Source organism: Physella acuta, unplaced genomic scaffold (genome assembly GCF_028476545.2).
Source record: "Physella acuta isolate Inbredline_101_S28 unplaced genomic scaffold, ASM2847654v3 ptg000457l, whole genome shotgun sequence".
NCBI classification, from domain to species: Eukaryota; Metazoa; Mollusca; class Gastropoda; family Physidae; genus Physella; species Physella acuta.
Genome location: NW_026731976.1, coordinates 587,317 through 612,274, shown reverse-complemented (window position 1 = coordinate 612,274; position 24,958 = coordinate 587,317). Strand labels below are relative to the sequence as shown.

The 24,958-nt window shown below is 35.5% G+C and overlaps 1 protein-coding gene across 2 annotated transcripts in view; it reads right to left on the bottom strand.

The window, feature by feature from the left end:
* Positions 1–19,151, bottom strand: part of LOC131943475 (lysM and putative peptidoglycan-binding domain-containing protein 1) — a 37,635-nt gene extending 18,484 nt beyond the window's left edge. For both annotated transcript variants that reach the window (XM_059303632.1, XM_059303634.1), the window contains exon 1: positions 18,764–19,151. In XM_059303632.1, the coding sequence (XP_059159615.1) occupies positions 18,764–18,958 (195 nt within the window). In that variant the 5' untranslated portion in view covers positions 18,959–19,151. The remainder of the gene's footprint in view (positions 1–18,763) is intronic.
* Positions 19,152–24,958: the final 5,807 nt, after the last annotated feature.

Below are 24,958 nucleotides of genomic sequence, written 5' to 3'. Positions count from 1 at the left end.
CCCAAATGCCATCGTTTTGTCAGGTCCCAAATGCCTCGTTTTATAAAGTCCCAAATGCCTCGTTTTGTAAGGTCCCAAATGCCTCGTTTTGTCAGGTCCCAAATGCCATCGTTTTGTCAGGTCCCAAATGCCTCGTTTTATAAAGTCCCAAATGCACTCGTTTTGTCAGGTCCCAAATGCCTCGTTTTGTCAGGTCCCAAATGCCTCGTTTTGTAAGGTCCCAAACGACCTTGATACGGTCCTAGACGACCTTGTTTTGTGCGGTCCACATGTTTATCTCCCTAGAAGTGTATCAGTCACATTGCGCCATTAAACTCCCAAGTTTGAATGCCGTCACTACTGCCATAGTTATGGCCCTTTGTTCCAAAAATAGATCTTGGTTTTAAAAATACTCTACTGTCACGTAAACAAAACCATAAGAAAGACGCCATCTTTTCACACCTTCTGCGGGCAGTGAGTTGAGTGATGTATAGCTGGTTCATGGTCAACATTTGGATGGCGTCGTTTGGTGTGTGGCTAACATGGTGACGGAGGGGGTGGTTCTAGGACATTCATACTACAGGCAGGACATTCATAACACTGGCAGGACATTCATACTACAGGCAGGACATTCACACTACAGGCAGGACATTCATACTACAGGCAGGACATTCACACTACAGGCAGGACATTCATACTACAGGCAGGACATTCATACTACAGGCAAGACATTCATACTACAGGCAGGACATTCATACTACAGGCAGGACATTCATACTACAGGCAGGACATTCATACTACAGGCAGGACATTCATACTACAGGCAGGACATTCATAACACTGGCAGGACATTCACACTACAGGCAGGACATTCATGCTACAGACAGGACATTCATACTACAGGCAGGACATTCATACTACAGGCAGGACATTCATACTACAGGCAGGACATTCATACTACAGGCAGGACATTCATGCTACAGGCAGGACATTCATGCTACAGGCAGGACATGCACCTTACATGCAGGACATTCAAACTACAGGCAGGACATTCATGACACTGGCAGGACATTCATGACACTGGCAGGACATTCATGCTACAGGCAGGACATTCATGACACTGGCAGGACATTCATACTACAGGCAGGACATTCACACTACAGACAGGACATTCACACTACAGACAGGACATTCACACTACAGGCAGGACATTCACACTACAGGCAGGACATTCATACTACAGGCAGGACATTCATACTACAGGCAGGACATTCATACTACAGGCAGGACATTCATACTACGGGCAGGACATTCATAAAACTGGCAGGACATTCATACTACAGGCAGGACATTCATACTACAGGCAGGACATTCATCATACAAACTTTGTAGCACCAAGGTGTCCATGAGTGAATATTTGAAACTTTGGCAAGAGGTAGCTGTACCAGCTAGATTGGGTTGGCGGTTGTTGACATCAGGTCAAGCGGGTGTTGACATCAGGTCAACTTGATGACATTAGGTCAACAAGATGTTGACATCAGGTCAAGTGGGTGTTGACATCAGGTCAACTTGATGACATTAGGTCAACAAGATGTTGACATCAGGTCAAGTGGGTGTTGACATCAGGTCAAGCGGGTGTTGACATCAGGTCAAGCGGGTGTTGACATCAGGTCAACTTGATGACATTAGGTCAACAAGATGTTGACATCAGGTCAAGTGGGTGTTGACATCAGGTCAAGTGGGTGTTGACATCAGGTCAACTTGATGACATTAGGTCAACAAGATGTTGACATCAGGTCAAGTGGGTGTTGACATCTGGTCAAGGTGTTGTTGACATCTGATCAAGGTGTTGTTGACATCAGGTCAAGTGGGTGTTGACATAAGGTCAAACAGGTGTTGACATGAGGTCAACTGTTTATTGACATCAGGTCAAGTGGGTGTTGACATCAGGTCAACTGTTTGTTGACATCAGGTCAACTGTTTGTTGACATCAGGTCTACAGTGACGTTATGGCGGGTGACGTGACATTAAGTGATTAACGCTATTATCACGTGACGATGACTTCACCCGACCCCCACCCCCTCCTGTTCGTGGACGAACGCAACAAATATCACGTGAAACGCCAGCCGATGGTTGATAAAGAACCGTAACTGTAAAAAATGTTGAGGTTGTACACTTTCACTATTACCTCCCTTTTCATTCATCTTACGTGTATACGAGCAGTTGCTAGCAATTTGTGACGAACAAATTTCCTATAACAGGAAATGGTACTTATCGTATTGCGGTGTCCTAATAAAAGATAATTAAGTTACAGTGGAGAAAATTAAAAAGATAAGTATTAGATGGTATAAGAAGAGTGTTATGGTAATTTAAGCTCCTCAGGTAACTGGCAGTATCATTTGATTTCAGAGTGAACACCGTCACTGGACGGACGTCACTTGAATTGTAGAATTTGATTACTGTATGGCATCATAAAGTAGCATAATCTAAGATTCGTTTGTTTCTATCCTAGGCCTATGTTCTCAAAAATCTAACATTTTTTTGTTATAAACTACCTACCATTTCTATAGCCTATTTTGTGTACTAAACCCACCTTATAGCTTAATTACATGAGATAGACAATATTTTAGTAAACCCACCTTTATTCAATTAGACAGAACTATCTTACAAACCTTTATTGCTTGAACTGAAATAACTCAAACCAAGTTCATATAACAATGTTACACATGATATCAGATAGGACAAGTTTCCAAAGTTCAGATGTATGAATTAAAAGCATCAATTCAACAACTGTTTCTAAAGTTCAGATGTATGAATTAAAAGCATCAATTCAACAACTGTTTCTAAAGTTCAGATGTATGAATTAAAAGCATCAATTCAACAACTGTTTCTAAAGTTCAGATGTATGAATTAAAAGCATCAATTCAACAACTGTTTCTAAAGTTCAGATGTATGAATTAAAAGCATCAATTCAACAACTGTTTCTAAAGTTCAGATGTATGAATTAAAAGCATCAATTCAACAACTGTTTCTAAAGTTCAGATGTATGAATTAAAAGCATCAATTCAACAACTGTTTCTAAAGTTCAGATGTATGAATTAAAAGCATCAATTCAACAACTGTTTCTAAAGTTCAGATGTATGAATTAAAAGCATCAATTCAACAACTGTTTCTAAAGTTCAGATGTATGAATTAAAAGCATCAATTCAACAACTGTTTCTAAAGTTCAGATGTATGAATTAAAAGCATCAATTCAACAACTGTTTCTAAAGTTCAGATGTATGAATTAAAAGCATCAATTCAACAACTGTTTCTAAAGTTCAGATGTATGAATTAAAAGCATCAATTCAACAACTGTTTCTAAAGTTCAGATGTATGAATTAAAAGCATCAACTCAACAACTGTTTCCAAAGTTCAGATGTATGAATTAAAAGCATCAACTCAACAACTGTTTCTAAAGTTCAGATGTATGAATTAAAAGCATCAATTCAACAACTGTTTCCAAAGTTCAGATGTATGAACTAAAAGCATCAACTCAACAACTGTTTCTAAAGTTCAGATGTATGAATTAAAAGCATCAATTCAACAACTGTTTCTAAAGTTCAGATGTATGAATTAAAAGCATCAATTCAACAACTGTTTCTAAAGTTCAGATGTATGAATTAAAAGCATCAATTCAACAACCGTTTCCAAAGTTCAGATGTATGAATTAAAAGCATCAATTCAACAACTGTTTCCAAAGTTCAGATGTATGAATTAAAAGCATCAATTCAACAACTGTTTCTAAAGTTCAGATGTATGAATTAAAAGCACCAATTCAACACCTGTTTCCAAAGTTCAGATGTATGAATTAAAAGCACCAATTCAACACCTGTTTCCAAAGTTCAGATGTATGAATTAAAAGCACCAATTCAACAACTGTTTCCAAAGTTCAGATGTATGAATTAAAAGCACCAATTCAACAACTGTTTCCAAAGTTCAGATGTATGAATTAAAAGCACCAATTCAACACCTGTTTCCAAAGTTCAGATGTATGAATTAAAAGCACCAATTCAACACCTGTTTCCAAAGTTCAGATGTATGAATTAAAAGCATCAATTCAACAACTGAGACAAACTGACAAAACAGCATTATGGTTTGACACAGTGGTGTAGCTACTGTAAAGCTAGCGTAAGCAAGGTAAAAGGGACCAAATCACATATGGGCTTTTTGTTTTGCTACCCTGGTATGTTAGACTAGATCGCAGCAACGCAGACAGGTACGCTCAATAGTTTAAACATTCTTTAACAATCCATAGTGCTTGGGAAGGAGATTTTGATGTCTATGATGGAATTTTTAAATCTCATTATGATGATGTTAATTTGTATTGAAACAAATTGTAGATATGTTCATTCTGTTAGTAGCTTGGCCATCCTAGGTATTGAAACAAATTGTAGATATGCCCATTCTGTTAGTAGCTTGGCCATCCTAGGTATTGAAACAAATTGTAGATATGCCCATTCTGTTAGTAGCTTGGCCATCCTAGGTATTGAAACAAATTGTAGATATGCCCATTCTGTTAGTAGCTTGGCCATCCTAGGTATTGAAACAAATTGTAGATATGCCCATTCTGTTAGTAGCTTGGCCATCCTAGGTATTGAAACAAATTGTAGATATGCCCATTCTGTTAGTAGCTTGGCCATCCTAGGTATTGAAACAAATTGTAGATATGCCCATTCTGTTAGTAGCTTGGCCATCCTAGGTATCCAAATTACAGAAACAGCTCAAACAGATCTCAATGAACTGATTGCAAAACTAAAGGCATGAAAAAAAAACAGATCTAAATAAATCATGAGCAATTTTTAAAAAAATTGTATTTGGTTAGTGGCATCACAAGGTCGGATGTTCCCCTGTGCGTTTACTAAAGGTGCCCAGATGTTCCCCTGTGTGTTTACTAAAGATGTCCCATTGTCAATGTTCCCTCTAAGCTGCGCGACCGCTCAGTAGCTTTGAGCCGCAGCGCAGTGATTTTGTAAAATAAATATATATCTGTATAAGACTTTTAGAACAGTGCAGCTTTTCCCCCTTAGAGGGAATATTGCCCATTGTCCTCAACAATTTCCCATTTTCTGTAGGGTGTCACCCCCCTCTCACTAATTTTTTATTTTTTTAGCTTCATACAATGTAGTTTTGTCAGGCATAAATGTTGTCATCAGCTTGTGACGCTACTGTTTTTGGTTACTTTAAAAAAAACTAACTGTAAGCCAGTAACATTTTTACAAAACTACGGTTTATAGCAGTAGTGGGCCTTGATAATAATATAGTATAAATACATAATCAGGACGTATAAAATATAAGATGTACAGAATATTTATATTATTCAAAAATATACATCGTAAGTAGTATTTGATCTCTTCGTTAAACTCATTTGTAGCCAAATGGCTGACTAAAGGGCCCACTGATAATTTTTGCATAGGGGCCCGAAAATCCTAGATACTCCACTGGTTATATAATATTTCGTAGTTTAATAACAAGAAAATATATATGTAAATGCTATATAAGTGATGCCTAGAATAAATGTTAGCCTAAGGTGAGCAGCAAACTGATTCTAAAGTCTACTCTTTAAGGTGAGCAGAGAACTGATTCTAAAGTCTACTCTTTAAGGTGAGCAGAGAACTGATTCTAAAGTCTACTCTTTAAGGTGAGCAGCGAACTGATTCTAAAGTCTACTCTTTAAGGTGAGCAGCAAACTGATTCTAAAGTCTACTCTTTAAGGTGAGCAGCAAACTGATTCTAAAGTCTACTCTTTAAGGTGAGCAGCGAACTGATTCTAAAGTCTACTCTTTAAGGTGAGCAGCAAACTGATTCTAAAGTCTACTCTTTAAGTGAGCAGCAAACTGATTCTAAAGTCTACTCTTTAAGGTGAGCAGCGAACTGATTCTAAAGTCTACTCTTTAAGGTGAGCAGCGAACTGATTCTAAAGTCTACTCTTTAAGGTGAGCAGCGAACTGATTCTAAAGTCTACTCTTTAAGGTGAGCAGCAAACTGATTCTAAAGTCTACTCTTTAAGGTGAGCAGCGAACTGATTCTAAAGTCTACTCTTTAAGGTGAGCAGCGAACTGATTCTAAAGTCTAATCTTTAAGGTGAGCAGCAAACTGATTCTAAGGTCTACTCTGATGTTTCGATTCAAGTTAAGATAATATTATCTGAACTTTGAAACTTACATTTTGGTGGGTTTTTTTTACTCATGTCCAGAATTGCTAAAATTAATGTCAATATTTCCCCTAATTTATGCCAATATTTTCTATAACAAATGTCAATGTTTTCTAAAAATGAACTTCTACACCTACTGTTTGTTTTCTAAGCTTGTGGTTGAGTTAGTATTTTCTAAACTTAATTTCTTGTATCTACATAAAACATAATGGAATAATTATTTTAGAAAAGTTAAAGGTGGCAAATTTGTACGACTAAGACATGACTTCACTAGCTTGGGTAGACAAGGGGGACCCATAACAACTTAACCCTAACCCTAACATGACTTCACTAGCTTGGGTAGACAAGGGGGGCCCATAACAACTTAACCCTAACATGACTTCACTAACTTGGCTAGACAAGGGGGGCCCATGACAACTTAACCCTAACATGACTTCACTAACTTGGGTAGACAAGGGGGGCCCATAACAACTTAACCCTAACATGACTTCACTAACTTGGCTAGACAAGGGGGGCCCATGACAACTTAACCCTAACATGACTTCACTAACTTGGGAAGACAAGGGGGGCCCATGACAACTTAACCCTAACATGACTTCACTAACTTGGGTAGACAAGGGGGACCCATGACAACTTAACCCTAACATGACTTCACTAACTTGGGTAGACAAGGGGGGCCCATGACAACTTAACCCTAACCCTAACATGACTTCACTAACTTGGGTAGACAAGGGGGGCCCATAACAACTTAACCCTAACCCTAACATGACTTCACTAACTTGGGTAGACAAGGGGGACCCATGACAACTTAACCCTAACATGACTTCACTAACTTGGGTAGACAAGGGGGGCCCATAACAACTTAACCCTAACATGACTTCACTAACTTGGGTAGACAAGGAGGGCCCATAACAACTTAACCCTAACCCTAACATGACTTCACTAACTTGGGTAGACAAGGGGGGCCCATAACAACTTAACCCTAACCCTAACATGACTTCACTAACTTGGGTAGACAAGGGGGGCCCATGACAACTTAACCCTAACATGACTTCACTAACTTGGGTAGACAAGGAGGGCCCATGACAACTTAACCCTAACATGACTTCACTAACTTGGGTAGACAAGGGGGGCCCATAACAACTTAACCCTAACCCTAACATGACTTCACTAACTTGGGTAGACAAGGGGGGCCCATAACAACTTAACCCTAACCCTAACATGACTTCACTAACTTGGGTAGACAAGGAGGGCCCATAACAACTTAACCCTAACCCTAACATGACTTCACTAACTTGGGTAGACAAGGAGGGCCCATGACAACTTAACCCTAACATGACTTCACTAACTTGGGTAGACAAGGGGGGCCCATGACAACTTAACCCTAACATGACTTCACTAACTTGGGTAGACAAGGAGGGCCCATGACAACTTAACCCTAACATGACTTCACTAACTTGGGTAGACAAGGGGGGCCCATAACAACTTAACCCTAACCCTAACATGACTTCACTAACTTGGGTAGACAAGGGGGACCCATAACAACTTAACCCTAACATGACTTCACTAACTTGGGTAGACAAGGGGGACCCATAACAACTTAACCCTAACCCTAACATGACTTCACTAACTTGGGTAGACAAGGGGGGCCCATGACAACTTAACCCTAACCCTAACATGACTTCACTAACTTGGGTAGACAAGGGGGACCCATGACAACTTAACCCTAACCCTAACATGACTTCACTAACTTGGGTAGACAAGGGGGACCCATGACAACTTAACCCTAACCCTAACATGACTTCACTAACTTGGATAGACAAGGGGGACCCATGACAACTTAACCCTAACCCTAACATGACTTCACTAACTTGGGTAGACAAGGGGGACCCATGACAACTTAACCCTAACATGACTTCACTAACTTGGATAGACAAGGGGGACCCATAACAACTTAACCCTAACATGACTTCACTAACTTGGGAAGACAAGGGGGACCCATAACAACTTAACCCTAACATGACTTCACTAACTTGGGTAGACAAGGGGGACCCATAACAACTTAACCCTAACATGACTTCACTAACTTGGGAAGACAAGGGGGACCCATGACAACTTAACCCTAACCCTAACATGACTTCACTAACTTGGGAAGACAAGGGGGACCCATGACAACTTAACCCTAACATGACTTCACTAACTTGGGAAGACAAGGGGGACCCATAACAACTTAACCCTAACATGACTTCACTAACTTGGGAAGACAAGGGGGACCCATGACAACTTAACCCTAACATGACTTCACTAACTTGGGAAGACAAGGGGGACCCATGACAACTTAACCCTAACCCTAACATGACTTCACTAACTTGGGTAGACAAGGAGGGCCCATGACAACTTAACCCTAACATGACTTCACTAACTTGGGTAGACAAGGAGGGCCCATGACAACTTAACCCTAACATGACTTCACTAACTTGGGTAGACAAGGGGGACCCATAACAACTTAACTCTAACATGACTTCACTAACTTGGGTAGACAAGGGGGACCCATAACAACTTAACCCTAACCCTAACATGAATTCACTAACTTGGGTAGACAGGGGGGACCCATGACAACTTAACCCTAACCCTAACATGACTTCACTAACTTGGGTAGACAAGGGGGACCCATAACAACTTAACCCTAACATGACTTCACTAACTTGGGTAGACAAGGGGGACCCATAACAACTTAACCCTAACATGACTTCACGAACTTGGGAAGACAAGGGGGACCCATGACAACTTAACCCTAACCCTAACATGACTTCACTAGCTTGGGTAGACAAGGGGGACCCATAACAACTTAACCCTAACATGACTTCACTAACTTGGGAAGACAAGGGGGACCCATGACAACTTAACCCTAACATGACTTCACTAACTTGGGTAGACAAGGGGGACACATGACAACTTAACCCTAACATGACTTCACTAACTTGGGTAGACAAGGGGGGCCCATAACAACTTAACCCTAACCCTAACATGACTTCACTAACTTGGGTAGACAAGGGGGACCCATGACAACTTAACCCTAACATGACTTCACTAACTTGGGTAAGCTTTGATCTAGCCAATACTTCCAGTACCAAATTGTGGGTTGTAAGTTTAGAGTATAGCAATCATAACGGCTACCTTGAACTAAGTCTGTTGCCATTAGATCATCTAGATGGGCCCTGCTCATGTGCCATCTAATCTAGATGGGCCCTGCTCATGTGCCATCTAATCTAGATGGGCCCTGCTCATGTGCCATCTAGATGTGCCCTGCTCATGTGCCATCTAGATGGGCCCTGCTCATGTACCATCTAGATGGGCCCTGCTCATGTGCCATCTAGATGGGCCCTGCTCATGTGCCATCTAGATGGGCCCTGCTCATGTGCCATCTAGATGGGCCCTGCTCATGTGCCATCTAGATGGGCCCTGCTCATGTGCCATCTAGATGGGCCCTGCTCATGTGCCATCTAGATGGGCCCTGCTCATGTGCCATCTAGATGGGCCCTGCTCATGTGCCATCTAGATGGGCCCTGCTCATGTGCCATCTAGATGGGCCCTGCTCATGTGCCATCTAGATGGGCCCTGCTCATGTGCCATCTAGATGGGCCCTGCTCATGTGCCATCTAGATGGGCCCTGCTCATGTACCATCTAGATGGGCCCTGCTCATGGGCCATCTAGATGGGCCCTGCTCATGTGCCATCTAGATGGGCCCTGCTCATGTGCCATCTAATCTAGATGGGCCCTGCTCATGTGCCATCTAATCTAGATGGGCCCTGCTCATGTGCCATCTAGATGGGCCCTGCTCATGTGCCATCTAATCTAGATGGGCCCTGCTCATGTGCCATCTAGATGGGCCCTGCTCATGTGCCATCTAGATGGGCCCTGCTCATGTGCCATCTAGATGGGCCCTGCTCATGTGCCATCTAATCTAGATGGACCCTGCTCATGTACCATCTAGATGGGCCCTGCTCATGTGCCATCTAGATGGGCCCTGCTCATGTGCCATCTAGATGGGCCCTGCTCATGTGCCATCTAATCTAGATGGGCCCTGCTCATGTGCCATCTAGATGGGCCCTGCTCATGTGCCATCTAATCTAGATGGGCCCTGCTCATGTGCCATCTAGATATAATGATCAATTAAAAAATTTTTTAATATGACAGGGTAGTCTGAAGAAAATATTTTTTACTGTAACAAATTGTAACATCTATTAATTTATCTCATTTATTTTTTTTAACTAAAAAACAATGTTCAGATACTTTAAAAAAAAATTTTCAAATGTTAAAAGGTCAATACATCTACAGGCCATATACTGTACAAAAAATATTAGCATGATTCCCATTTACATTTTGGGTTTTTCAAGGGTTTTTTTTTTTTCAGAAAAAAATAATAGCTATAAAGTAATTGCAAATTGTTATTAACTATCAAACCATCTCTACTTTTACACATAGTTCTCTATAAACTGCAATAATAAAAAATTCGATGTCTTAAATCTTGAGCATTTGTTTTTTTAAGTTTTAGACAAAGAGTGAGCAGAGCCCATCACGTAAGTTCTGGGTTATAAGCACAGACAATGTTTACACTTACAAAATTATGGGTTAGAGGTTACAGGTACAAAAAAAAAAAAAACAATTTACCTTTGACAGTTCTGAAACAGAATTTTTTTTACTTTTGATCAAAACGAATCTGAAATTTCTAATGCTTAAAATAATCTTCCTACTGCTAAGTAAATTTGCCATGGCTATAATGATTAGAGATGTCACAAAAAAAACCCAAGGCCAGTTTTTCTTCAAATGTCAGACCAAATATTTTCTATTACAAATTCCCTTAAATTCCATGAGTTCAACAAATATTTTCTATTACAAATTCCCTTAAATTCCATGAGTTCAACAAATATTTTCTATTACAAATTCCCTTAAATTCCATGAGTTCAACAAATATTTTCTATTACAAATTCCCTTAAATTCCATGAGTTCAACAAATATTTTCTATTACAAATTCCCTTAAATTCCATGAGTTCAACAAATATTTTCTATTACAAATTCCCTTAAATTCCATGAGTTCAACAAATATTTTCTATTACAAATTCCCTTAAATTCCATGAGTTCAACAAATATTTTCTATTACAAATTCCCTTAAATTCCATGAGTTCAACAAATATTTTCTATTACAAATTCCCTTAAATTCCATGAGTTCAACAAATATTTTCTATTACAAATTCCCTTAAATTCCATGAGTTCAACAAATATTTTCTATTACAAATTCCCTTAAATTCCATGAGTTCAACAAATATTTTCTATTACAAATTCCCTTAAATTCCATGAGTTCAACAAATATTTTCTATTACAAATTCCCTTAAATTCCATGAGTTCAACAAATATTTTCTATTACAAATTCCCTTATATTCCATGAGTTCAACAAATATTTTCTATTACAAATTCCCTTAAATTCCATGAGTTCAACAAATATTTTCTATTACAAATTCCCTTAAATTCCATGAGTTCAACAAATATTTTCTATTACAAATTCCCTTAAATTCCATGAGTTCAACAAATATTTTCTATTACAAATTCCCTTAAATTCCATGAGTTCAACAAATATTTTCTATTACAAATTCCCTTAAATTCCATGAGTTCAACAAATATTTTCTATTACAAATTCCCTTAAATTCCATGAGTTCAACAAATATTTTCTATTACAAATTCCCTTAAATTCCATGAGTTCAACAAATATTTTCTATTACAAATTCCCTTAAATTCCATGAGTTCAACAAATATTTTCTATTACAAATTCCCTTAAATTCCATGAGTTCAACAAATATTTTCTATTACAAATTCCCTTAAATTCCATGAGTTCAACAAATATTTTCTATTACAAATTCCCTTAAATTCCATGAGTTCAACAAATATTTTCTATTACAAATTCCCTTAAATTCCATGAGTTCAACAAATATTTTCTATTACAAATTCCCTTAAATTCCATGAGTTCAACAAATATTTTCTATTACAAATTCCCTTAAATTCCATGAGTTCAACAAATATTTTCTATTACAAATTCCCTTAAATTCCATGAGTTCAACAAATATTTTCTATTACAAATTCCCTTAAATTCCATGAGTTCAACAAATATTTTCTATTACAAATTCCCTTAAATTCCATGAGTTCAACAAATATTTTCTATTACAAATTCCCTTAAATTCCATGAGTTCAACAAATATTTTCTATTACAAATTCCCTTAAATTCCATGAGTTCAACAAATATTTTCTATTACAAATTCCCTTAAATTCCATGAGTTCAACAAATATTTTCTATTACAAATTCCCTTAAATTCCATGAGTTCAACAAATATTTTCTATTACAAATTCCCTTAAATTCCATGAGTTCAACAAATATTTTCTATTACAAATTCCCTTAAATTCCATGAGTTCAACAAATATTTTCTATTACAAATTCCCTTAAATTCCATGAGTTCAACAAATATTTTCTATTACAAATTCCCTTAAATTCCATGAGTTCAACAAATATTTTCTATTACAAATTCCCTTAAATTCCATGAGTTCAACAAATATTTTCTATTACAAATTCCCTTAAATTCCATGAGTTCAACAAATATTTTCTATTACAAATTCCCTTAAATTCCATGAGTTCAACAAATATTTTCTATTACAAATTCCCTTAAATTCCATGAGTTCAACAAATATTTTCTATTACAAATTCCCTTAAATTCCATGAGTTCAACAAATATTTTCTATTACAAATTCCCTTAAATTCCATGAGTTCAACAAATATTTTCTATTACAAATTCCCTTAAATTCCATGAGTTCAACAAATATTTTCTATTACAAATTCCCTTAAATTCCATGAGTTCAACAAATATTTTCTATTACAAATTCCCTTAAATTCCATGAGTTCAACAAATATTTTCTATTACAAATTCCCTTAAATTCCATGAGTTCAACAAATATTTTCTATTACAAATTCCCTTAAATTCCATGAGTTCAACAAATATTTTCTATTACAAATTCCCTTAAATTCCATGAGTTCAACAAATATTTTCTATTACAAATTCCCTTAAATTCCATGAGTTCAACAAATATTTTCTATTACAAATTCCCTTAAATTCCATGAGTTCAACAAATATTTTCTATTACAAATTCCCTTAAATTCCATGAGTTCAACAAATATTTTCTATTACAAATTCCCTTAAATTCCATGAGTTCAACAAATATTTTCTATTACAAATTCCCTTAAATTCCATGAGTTCAACAAATATTTTCTATTACAAATTCCCTTAAATTCCATGAGTTCAACAAATATTTTCTATTACAAATTCCCTTAAATTCCATGAGTTCAACAAATATTTTCTATTACAAATTCCCTTAAATTCCATGAGTTCAACAAATATTTTCTATTACAAATTCCCTTAAATTCCATGAGTTCAACAAATATTTTCTATTACAAATTCCCTTAAATTCCATGAGTTCAACAAATATTTTCTATTACAAATTCCCTTAAATTCCATGAGTTCAACAAATATTTTCTATTACAAATTCCCTTAAATTCCATGAGTTCAACAAATATTTTCTATTACAAATTCCCTTAAATTCCATGAGTTCAACAAATATTTTCTATTACAAATTCCCTTAAATTCCATGAGTTCAACAAATATTTTCTATTACAAATTCCCTTAAATTCCATGAGTTCAACAAATATTTTCTATTACAAATTCCCTTAAATTCCATGAGTTCAACAAATATTTTCTATTACAAATTCCCTTAAATTCCATGAGTTCAACAAATATTTTCTATTACAAATTCCCTTAAATTCCATGAGTTCAACAAATATTTTCTATTACAAATTCCCTTAAATTCCATGAGTTCAACAAATATTTTCTATTACAAATTCCCTTAAATTCCATGAGTTCAACAAATATTTTCTATTACAAATTCCCTTAAATTCCATGAGTTCAACAAATATTTTCTATTACAAATTCCCTTAAATTCCATGAGTTCAACAAATATTTTCTATTACAAATTCCCTTAAATTCCATGAGTTCAACAAATATTTTCTATTACAAATTCCCTTAAATTCCATGAGTTCAACAAATATTTTCTATTACAAATTCCCTTAAATTCCATGAGTTCAACAAATATTTTCTATTACAAATTCCCTTAAATTCCATGAGTTCAACAAATATTTTCTATTACAAATTCCCTTAAATTCCATGAGTTCAACAAATATTTTCTATTACAAATTCCCTTAAATTCCATGAGTTCAACAAATATTTTCTATTACAAATTCCCTTAAATTCCATGAGTTCAACAAATATTTTCTATTACAAATTCCCTTAAATTCCATGAGTTCAACAAATATTTTCTATTACAAATTCCCTTAAATTCCATGAGTTCAACAAATATTTTCTATTACAAATTCCCTTAAATTCCATGAGTTCAACAAATATTTTCTATTACAAATTCCCTTAAATTCCATGAGTTCAACAAATATTTTCTATTACAAATTCCCTTAAATTCCATGAGTTCAACAAATATTTTCTATTACAAATTCCCTTAAATTCCATGAGTTCAACAAATATTTTCTATTACAAATTCCCTTAAATTCCATGAGTTCAACAAATATTTTCTATTACAAATTCCCTTAAATTCCATGAGTTCAACAAATATTTTCTATTACAAATTCCCTTAAATTCCATGAGTTCAACAAATATTTTCTATTACAAATTCCCTTAAATTCCATGAGTTCAACAAATATTTTCTATTACAAATTCCCTTAAATTCCATGAGTTCAACAAATATTTTCTATTACAAATTCCCTTAAATTCCATGAGTTCAACAAATATTTTCTATTACAAATTCCCTTAAATTCCATGAGTTCAACAAATATTTTCTATTACAAATTCCCTTAAATTCCATGAGTTCAACAAATATTTTCTATTACAAATTCCCTTAAATTCCATGAGTTCAACAAATATTTTCTATTACAAATTCCCTTAAATTCCATGAGTTCAACAAATATTTTCTATTACAAATTCCCTTAAATTCCATGAGTTCAACAAATATTTTCTATTACAAATTCCCTTAAATTCCATGAGTTCAACAAATATTTTCTATTACAAATTCCCTTAAATTCCATGAGTTCAACAAATATTTTCTATTACAAATTCCCTTAAATTCCATGAGTTCAACAAATATTTTCTATTACAAATTCCCTTAAATTCCCTGTGTTCAACTGTTGTGCACCTCAAAAGTTAGACCAAATATTTTCTATTTCAAATTCCTTTAAATTCCATGAGTTCAACAAATATTTTCTATTACAAATTCCCTTAAATTCCCTGTGTTCAACTGTTGTGGTGCACCACAGGTACAATAAGATGAGTATACTTGAAAACATAAACCTTGCAAGATTGATAAAATTGTCATTCAAGATAAGATTTTTTTAACCCAGTTAACTTAACATTGTAATATATGCAAATACAAATTTGAAATTAAACTGTTAAGAGTGGTGATGTTGTTGGGGGGGGGGGGGGGGTTGTACTAACAATTCTAGAACTCTAGTAACCACAGATGCCAATGACCTAACAGTTCTAGAACAATAAACCACCTATTGTGAACTAATGGATAAAAATGTATCAACTGCTTGCTAGTTAAGTATGGCCATCAAAACCCAAGCCTAAAACACAACAAACTCTGGTCCTATCTTAAAACAACTATATCAGTGGCTGAAAGAATTAGGATCTTTTCTAACCATTTTTATAGTATCAGCAGTACTTAGTTGAACGACAAGCTCAAATAGAATACAATACCTTGTTTGCTACCTATAATACAATTATAAATGTATATGAGTCTAGAAAAAGTGTTTGAAGCTAAGTCATCACCTTAACCCTTTATCTACTGACGGTACTTATAAGTACCACTTTAATTAAGTGCCTGCATAATTTTTAATTTAATACGAATTTTAAAAATTATTGATGTAATTAATAGTATTATCTCCCCTGAGTAGCCGGTAGTTGGAGGGATCGATGTACTTTGAAAATTTTTGGTATGGCGCCAATTTCAATGTCTTGCTGTATCGGTAGTTTACAATTGTTCTGTAACGTTCTCACACACGTTCCTGATTTCCCTTCGTTTTATCTTATTCTTGAAGTTTTCATCCCCAAATATTTTTTATTGGCATCTCCAATAGTCAGGCAAACGTGTTTAACTTCTAGTTATACAATTTTAATCAAATTGTCTTTGTATTAGATCGATGTTTACACGGACATTTTTTTAGGATTTTTAGGAAATGGCAGATTTTCGATGTGGAGTGACATAAATATTATTTTGATAACTAATTATCGAAATGTACTAAAAAAATGATATTTACACATTTATAAGAAAGTTAGCATATGGTTTACATAAGAAATATTGTAATTACATGTTGATTTCTAGTAGTAAAAGAATAACAAGAATAAAGGTAGCAGTTGCAGGCTCATTTACTAGGCTTAGTATACTTCATTTGTATACCAAAGCCTATTTCTAGTAGTAAGATTTAATTTGTTAGTTATATTTACTGCAATAAACTGTCTTGCATACAATAACTAGTATTTACGTAATGTATATCTGTAGACTAGTAATAGTCGATACTTCTGCATATGGTATAGATCTCTATGGTAAATTTTAATCCGTAACCAGGAAACAGTAGGCCACTTCGGCTATCCTAAACACATTGAGCTCACTTCTATTTATGAACTTTACACTGTAGTGTAGACTTGTCATAACATTCTAGTAGGCTACAATTATACTAGTATTACTAGTAGTTGTGTACTGAATGACTAGGCTTTTGTTTGTTTATGCGGCTCATTGTAAGTAATAGCTATTGGAAGCTTCCAGCAAAAGCATGTTCAGTGCGGCAACCGTTGCTACACCAGAATGACCACAGACAAGAATGAGGGAGCATGACATGTCGGCAACTTTTGCTGTATTTGAGGTCTAAGATGTGTTCCGATAGAAAATCCAATAAAAATCGTACTCATAATATACTTTTGTGCTGTATTTATGTGTGAAAATTACAAAAAAATGACGGTTATAATGATTGCCATGTTATTAGTTAATAAACTGTATCGTTTGTTCCTGTTTTGTAAAAAAAAAATTTTTGAAAAAAAATGTCCTAGTTTACTGACGGTACTTATAAGTACCAATATCTGTTTGGGCCATTAAAAATTTATGAAACGAAATTTCCTTCGATTTTTGCTTTGAATGTGCCAAAAGCAATATAGTAACACATTGTTTAAGTAAAAATCTCATTCAGAACATAATTCCGTAAATAAAGGGTTAATGTACCGACATACATAAACTTCATTTCTGACTTTACCGACATACATAAACTTCATTTCTGACTTATCTAAAACATTTGTTCTTTATCATTTATCTTTATGTTGAGTGAAAAAATATTTTATTCATTTAGAAATAAATGTGTCATCATGGAATAAGAATTGAAATTAATTGATTTATTGTAGGCCTAGTAGAAATATTTTTTTAATTGACATAAAAAGAAAAATACAACTTTATTTAAAGCTGAAGCAGCATTCCTCATTATAATTTATTCTAAGTCCATGACAAAATAATTTATTGTAGTTTATTCATTTATTGATAGGCCCAAAATAGAAATACTTTAATTACTAATATATTAATACGAGCTGACCTGCGGCGTATCATAGGCCGCTATTTAGTTATTTTATTTTCTACTTTTCAGTACTTCATAGTTAGTGAATTAGACACTACCCTCCCATTTCCCCTTCCCTGCCACAGTGAAAGCAGTAGTCCGTGACGACAGTTTACAGACGACTATGAAAAGATCAAGCAGAACTTACCTCTCCTTAGTTTCAAATTGTTTAAAAGCTAAATTATCTGCCCCTAATAGCCATTACTTATTTGACGCGGCTCTACGATTGTTAACATTCAGGGTGAACCCTAGCTCACCAGAATGGCGGGGGTGGTAGCTATATGCCTAGAAAGTGGGGGAGTAACGGCGTGCGTTTACACATGGTGGTGTTTCGCATGGTCTCCATGAAGAGAATATATAGATATATAGGTCTATATAAATATATTAATTATTTAGGCTATATATTAATATAATAATATTAATTATTAAAATTCTTTACATTCTATAAGCGTAAATTATAGATAAGTCTAAAATATGGTATTATATATCGTAATATCATAGACCTATAGACGGCTAGGCCTATTTATTTTAATTTTTAATGTAATAAAAGGTTAAAACTAAATTAAATTTTCAATTTGTCAATTAGGCCTAAGTAAAATTTAAAAAAAAACAACATTAAAATAGGCCTAAACAAATAAAATTATAAAGTAAGGCTAACAGTAAGTTAAGTAAGACTAAGACATGATTAGGCCTAGATCTAGTTCTAGATCTACTGCATAAGACTAGGGTTCACTATCACTAGGGCCTAATAAGAATGCAGGACCAAGCAAGACATGATGAGGAAGAAATGAAACAAATGGCGGGGTAAGGATGAAATGGTAACAACAGTTGTACTTACTGGAACTCCATATTTGAGAGATATTCCCATCAGTGTGTCTGTTCGTTGCACTTTTCTGGAAATAAACTTTCGAGTTATCGGAATGGATTTTTTCGTGGCAGCAGACGATGGAGCTGTACCGTAGCCCATCTGCGTACGCAGAGATCTCGAAAGTCCCTGTCTCTCATCGTCACCGCGTATGTTTCCACTCGCCATATTTTCCTGATTAATTTTTACCAGGATACAGCATTAATGTATGTTAGTGACATGACGATTAAAATGATGTGTACAAAAAGTGCAGTTGTTTTCAATTAGTAAATTGGTTCAGTTAACGTGAAGTGGGAAAGTTTATTTTGATTTCCTGGGAAAATTGGTTGATTTGTTGACCATAGCAGATCTAGATCCGGTAATTCATTATCTCCCCTTACAATATATTTTCCATTTCCGCTTCCGATTATTTTTAAAGTGCCCTGGTCTACGTAATTAATGAAACTAGCCATAGGTGCCCGATTCATGTGAATTATAGGCCTATATATTTTTAATATTATTTATAAGCCTACTTGTTTAGAAAAAAAAAATAGTTATTATGGTGCTTTACTACACGTTGAACGATATTGGCGACAAAGCTAAGAAATAACTAAATAGCTAAAAATCCGACACATTTAAAATAACATATGAAACCAAAACCTATTAGAAAATTAAAACCAAATTATAAGCATTATGATTAGTCAACACAACACCATATTTTTTTTTAAAAATGCACACACTGATTAAGAGACTTAATTAAATGATTCAGTTAGAAACCCGGCTGTTCCGGTATTTATGTTGTTGTTATTTTTTAAAGTAATTTGCATTAGTTTTGGTCGAGAAAATTGTGTAAATTTCATAGCGGAGATTTATAGATCTAAATCAAATTTAAATGGAATGATTTATTCTTCATATTCTAAAATTGGAAGATGGTGCCATTTAGTGTTGTGCACTCTTCGTAATTGTGACATGTGACGTCATTGTTTATTGCGTTCTTTTCACAACAATAGATTATTTTCTGGTTGCATAATTTAAAATGTGTTTCTACATTCGAATATGCCTTTATTTTTGGTTTTCTTCTTTAAATAAATTAAGATTATACATTTAATACATTCAACCTATTATTTTCAACAAAAGTCCATGTCTTTAAGATCTCCATATATTGCTGAAGGTATTAATCTCATAGCCTCGGAAAATCGGGGAAATACGTTGGGGACAGAGAGAAGTGCGCACATTGGTTTTATATCTTAGAATACTAGTATTACTAAACTATCAAGATCTAGATCTATACAATATTTTAAAATCTCAATTATAATTAATTATTATGTTATTAATGAGATATACATTGTAGTATAACCTTAGTCCTCTGGTAGAAAGAGATGTAGTCTATAATTTGTTTCAATAAATTCGAAAAATACTAGATCTAATTTTCTAAAGTAAAAATCAAGTAAAATCAAGCATACTCATTTTTTTGTCAGCATTCGATTAATTTGACACTTTCGTAGCACTTACAAAAATAAATGCTTTGAATTAAAATGTAAGTTAAATTATAAGATCTCTATACATCTAGGCCTACATTATATAAGTCGTTTTTCAAACTAAATCACCTAGATATCATGCTGAAAAGTTTAATAATTTTAGGCAGTGATTCTTAACTTGTTGGAAGTTGAAGGTACCAAAACCCACCAGTTTCATAGCCAGTGTTTCTTTCAGACTCTTTTTCTCCGTGGGAGCACTTGAAATTTTCAGGGGGGGGGGGGGGGGAGGCGGTCAACATTTTTCGGAAGGGGGGGGCGTACAAGTAAAAGTGTATGTTTACTATATAAAATCCATCTCGTTCGGGGGGGGGGGGGGGCGGTAGACTTTCTTCGAGGGGGAAGAGATGCCTGGAAGAAACTCTGTTCATAGCGTAAGAATCCGTCTTAATAGTCCTATCGTCCGCATTGCCAAAATCCAGTCGCGAAACATATAAGTCTGGTTTGTGTCTTGACCTCCACGGAACTACTGACTCGCCGCAGTGGCGTAGCGAGGTCGGGTGTCACCCGGTGCGGTCCGCACCCCCCCCCCCCCCCCCCTCGCTACGCCTCTGACTCACCGCAACCTTGGGTGCGATCGAACCCAGGTTAAGAACCACTGCTCTAGAACTAGATTTCAGTACTTTTTTATATGTTCAAGGGACGAGTATTATAACAACATGACTAGTAAACGTGCGTATGAAACTCATGACTAGCTATAGATTAAAATCAATTACAAACATGAGCTAAAGCCATTAATAGCCATGCTAAATGTTGCCAAGGGATATATTTACAGGTGTAAACAGAAATTGACTGCTGGGTGGGCAGTTACTTGATTCCTCATGTCAGTCATTGGTGGAGGAAAAGAAATTGCGGCCGAAATGGGACCCACTTCTACCGAAAAGATTTGGTTAAACGTGACTTGTAGTTCTAGACAGGGGCGTAGCGAGGGGGGGGGGGGGCGGGGGGTGCGGACCGCACCGGGTGACACCATTTAGGGGGGTGACACCAAGGCAAAAAATAGCAAAATATATAGAGAAAAACTCGAGGGGGGGGTGCAAATCGAAAGTTTGAGGGGGGGGGGTGCAAATCGAAAACTCGAGGGGGGGTGCAAATCGAAAGTTTGAGGGGGGGGGGGGTGCAAATCGAAAGTTTGAGGGGGGGTGCAAATCGAAAACTCGAGGGGGGGGTGCAAATCGAAAGTTTGAGGGGGGGGGGGGGGTGCAAATCGAAAACTCGAGGGGGGGGGTGCAAATCGAAAATTTGAAAGTTTGTCCCTGGGAAGGGTCTCTATGCCTCTGGGGGGGGGGTGACACCATTAAGTGCCGCACCGGGTGACACCCGACCTCGCTACGCCACTGGTTCTAGATCCAATGTTAGTTCAACGCTATATGAACTTTGATTTTAGATTTTCACTTTATTTATTTTTTAAATTCATTAATCATTGCTAGGCTACATGTGTTTTCTGTTGAAATCATTCAGTGTGTTCAAATATTGGGCCAGTTTTGTATTTGTAAATAAATTTTACCATACACTTTTAGCCTTATTTTAGCCTGACATACTATTTTTAATTTTTTTTTCTTTCGACAACATAAAGAAGCAACTTATTCTTTTATTTACTGTCATATTTCAAGAAAATTATTTTAATATTTTCTTTAATATTTTTAGTTCATAATAGAAACTTGAAATTGTCCTTATTAATATAAAACTTAATAAATTGTTTTTTTTTAATTTAAATAAAGTATCATCCAAGGGACGTAAATCATTACTAGCTTAACTAAAAAGACGAATATTCAGTTACTTCCCTTAACTAATTTTTCACAAACAATACACTGAGCTATATTAAAAAAATTTAATTGATTCGTTTTAGATTAAACGTTTAAAAAAATATTAATTGGTCACTGATGCGTGAAAAATTAGCTTAGAAACAAATATATTCTAGTATGTGAGGTTTCTGGCCCCTTCATTAATTAAAGACAGATAAAACTTTGCCACACCTGACTATACGTTAGTTAATTTTTTCTAAGACCGTGATTGGTCCGGTCTTAATTAAAATCTGCTTGCCATATCTTTACTATATAGGCAGTTATTTTTAGTAACTTTAAGGGATCAGGGTTGTAAACTATAGTTTCACCATAGGGGTTGTCCATAAATGACGTCACACTCGCAGGGGGGAAGGGGGTGTCCGTAATTTTGTAACGGTGTGTGATGAGGAGGGGGGGGGGGGGCTCCGAATTTTAGCCGCTTTTTCGCGTTTTAGAAAACTGTTTTAATAAACTGTAATAGGAATCTATATATATAATTCTCTTCTGGGAGCCGCTAGAAAACAAGCTGCAAACGCGCCTAGAAAACAAGCTTTAAACGCGCTCCCTACCTCCCCACCTCTACATGGTTTTAGTGAGCTGTGTTCACTCTAAATGTTTACAAGCAGAGCCAACGATTTTAAACGTAGAGGGGGGGGGGGGGGAGGAAGGTGGGGGTTATGGTCCTTAACGAGCTACTTATAGTGTTTTAAAGAAATATTTTCAGTGGCAGCATTGGTACTGTCGTATTCACAAATTATGAATAACTGAAAAGTAGAAAAAAAAACAACTAAATAGCGGCGTATGTTATGCCGCGGGCCGGCTCGTTGATTAAAATACTCTATGTTGACCAGAGTTCAGACAAGATTTTGGAAAAATATTGTATTTTAAGAAAAATTCAACTGCAATTTTGAGGGAGGTTTTAGGCTGAGGTTTGATGTCAATTTAGGGGGGGGGGGGGATCTGGCTTTTTATGACGGTGGGGATGGGGGGAGGTAAAAAATCGTCAAAAAAGCGTGACGTCATTTATGGATGACCACAAAAACTTAAGTTTCAACAAGATTCTTAAACCCAAGATGATTTGAGAATTTGGTTTTGCCAACTCTGTCCAACAGTTTCTATTTTCTACATTGTGCTTTTACAATTTACATACATTTTTCTTGTCTTTGTTCATATTTGTATTTTTATAATTTTAGATTTATTTTTAAGATACATTTAAATGTTTTAATTGTTTTAGCAATTTTTTATGGTAAATCTAAATATTTATGATTTTTTTTCGTTAAAATTATAGAGTTTATAGATTGATTTACAAAAGAAAGCGATGAGTTTTAGGTTTTGGAAACGTGTTTATTCAGCACTGTGTCTAGGGATTCGTTTTAGTTAACGTCAAGTGATAGTAGTTGACATGTTGCTGAACTCTGTCCCTTATAAATTAAGATTCTAAAAATACCAAAAACTAAAGTAAAAAGGCAAAAGACTTCCATGATCTATAGTTTATATTTCAGGTCACATGATAAGTAGATCATTAACAACATCATACAACAACTGACCACATTAGGTCATCATACAACCACTGACCACAACAGACCATCATACAAATGACCGCAAGAGGCAATTATACAAGCATTAACAGTCATTGCCACTAAAATGTGCATTGAACAAGAATTAAATAAACATTTTATAATATATTACATTCAGAACAGGTGTACAATAGTCCAATACAGCGACCAATAACCTTTACAATACAGTGACCTATAACCTTTAAATTAGTTTAAAAAAACCATTAAAGCCAATATAGTTCTTTGAAATCATTACAAGAAGGTTCCTGGAGTTGATGTGTTACTACACGCTCTACGTGTTGCCGTGTACATACATTGTACGCACACATTGGTGAACAGCTGTACATTAATTAAATTATTACAATAAATTAATCATTTTTCATCAAACTAGTTTTATACAATTACTATTGACTGAGTGTGCATACATTTCATGTTGATCAAATCTTTCAAGACAAAAAATTGAATGATCATATAATACAAGCTGCACAACTTTCTGTACTTTGATATGGTTCATGTAATACATTCTTTGAGGACCACTGGCTTGTGTTAACTGTAATTGTGTTATACTGTATTGTGTATGCATGTATACTGAATGGTGTATGCATGTATACTGAATGGTGTATGCGTGTATACTGAATTGTGTATGTGTGTATTATGTATGTGTTTATTTAGATAAAAAATCTCAGATTACACAACAAAAATAGTAAACTTGACTGTCAAGTTTATAAGACTGTCAATTTCATAATTATTATAATTAATTGGCAGGTTTGGAGAAATTAGCTAACATATCACAATCAAGTATTTATCCTTATAAAAACATATATTACAATATTTATAGAAAAACATTTTCAAGGCCATTCAGTACAGGAGTTATGCCCCTGATTAGTCTGTTCAGTACAGGAGTTATGCCCCTGATCAGTCTGTTCAGTACAGGAGTTATGCCCCTGATCAGTCTGTTCAGTACAGGAGTTATGCCCCTGATCAGTCTGCAAAAGGGGAAAAATGTTTTTATTTAGGATGGCTGACAAAATATTAGGAGGTTTCCTGTAAATAAAGACTGACAAGGAACTGCTGGGTTCTACCTAGACAGCAATAAACAGGGAACAAATACTGTAAACAGTTTTATACTTGAGGTGCTGCATTAGTGAAACTATTTTGTCTGCCTTCAACAGTTGCCCCCAATGATGAAAACGAAAAAAAAAACAATGCCCTTACTGACAGTGAGGTTAATTGGTTACTGTTTGAACAAAAACAAAAAGATTTGGTACAAAAGGTGGTTGGTGCATCTGGCAACCTTTCCACCAGAATGGAGAT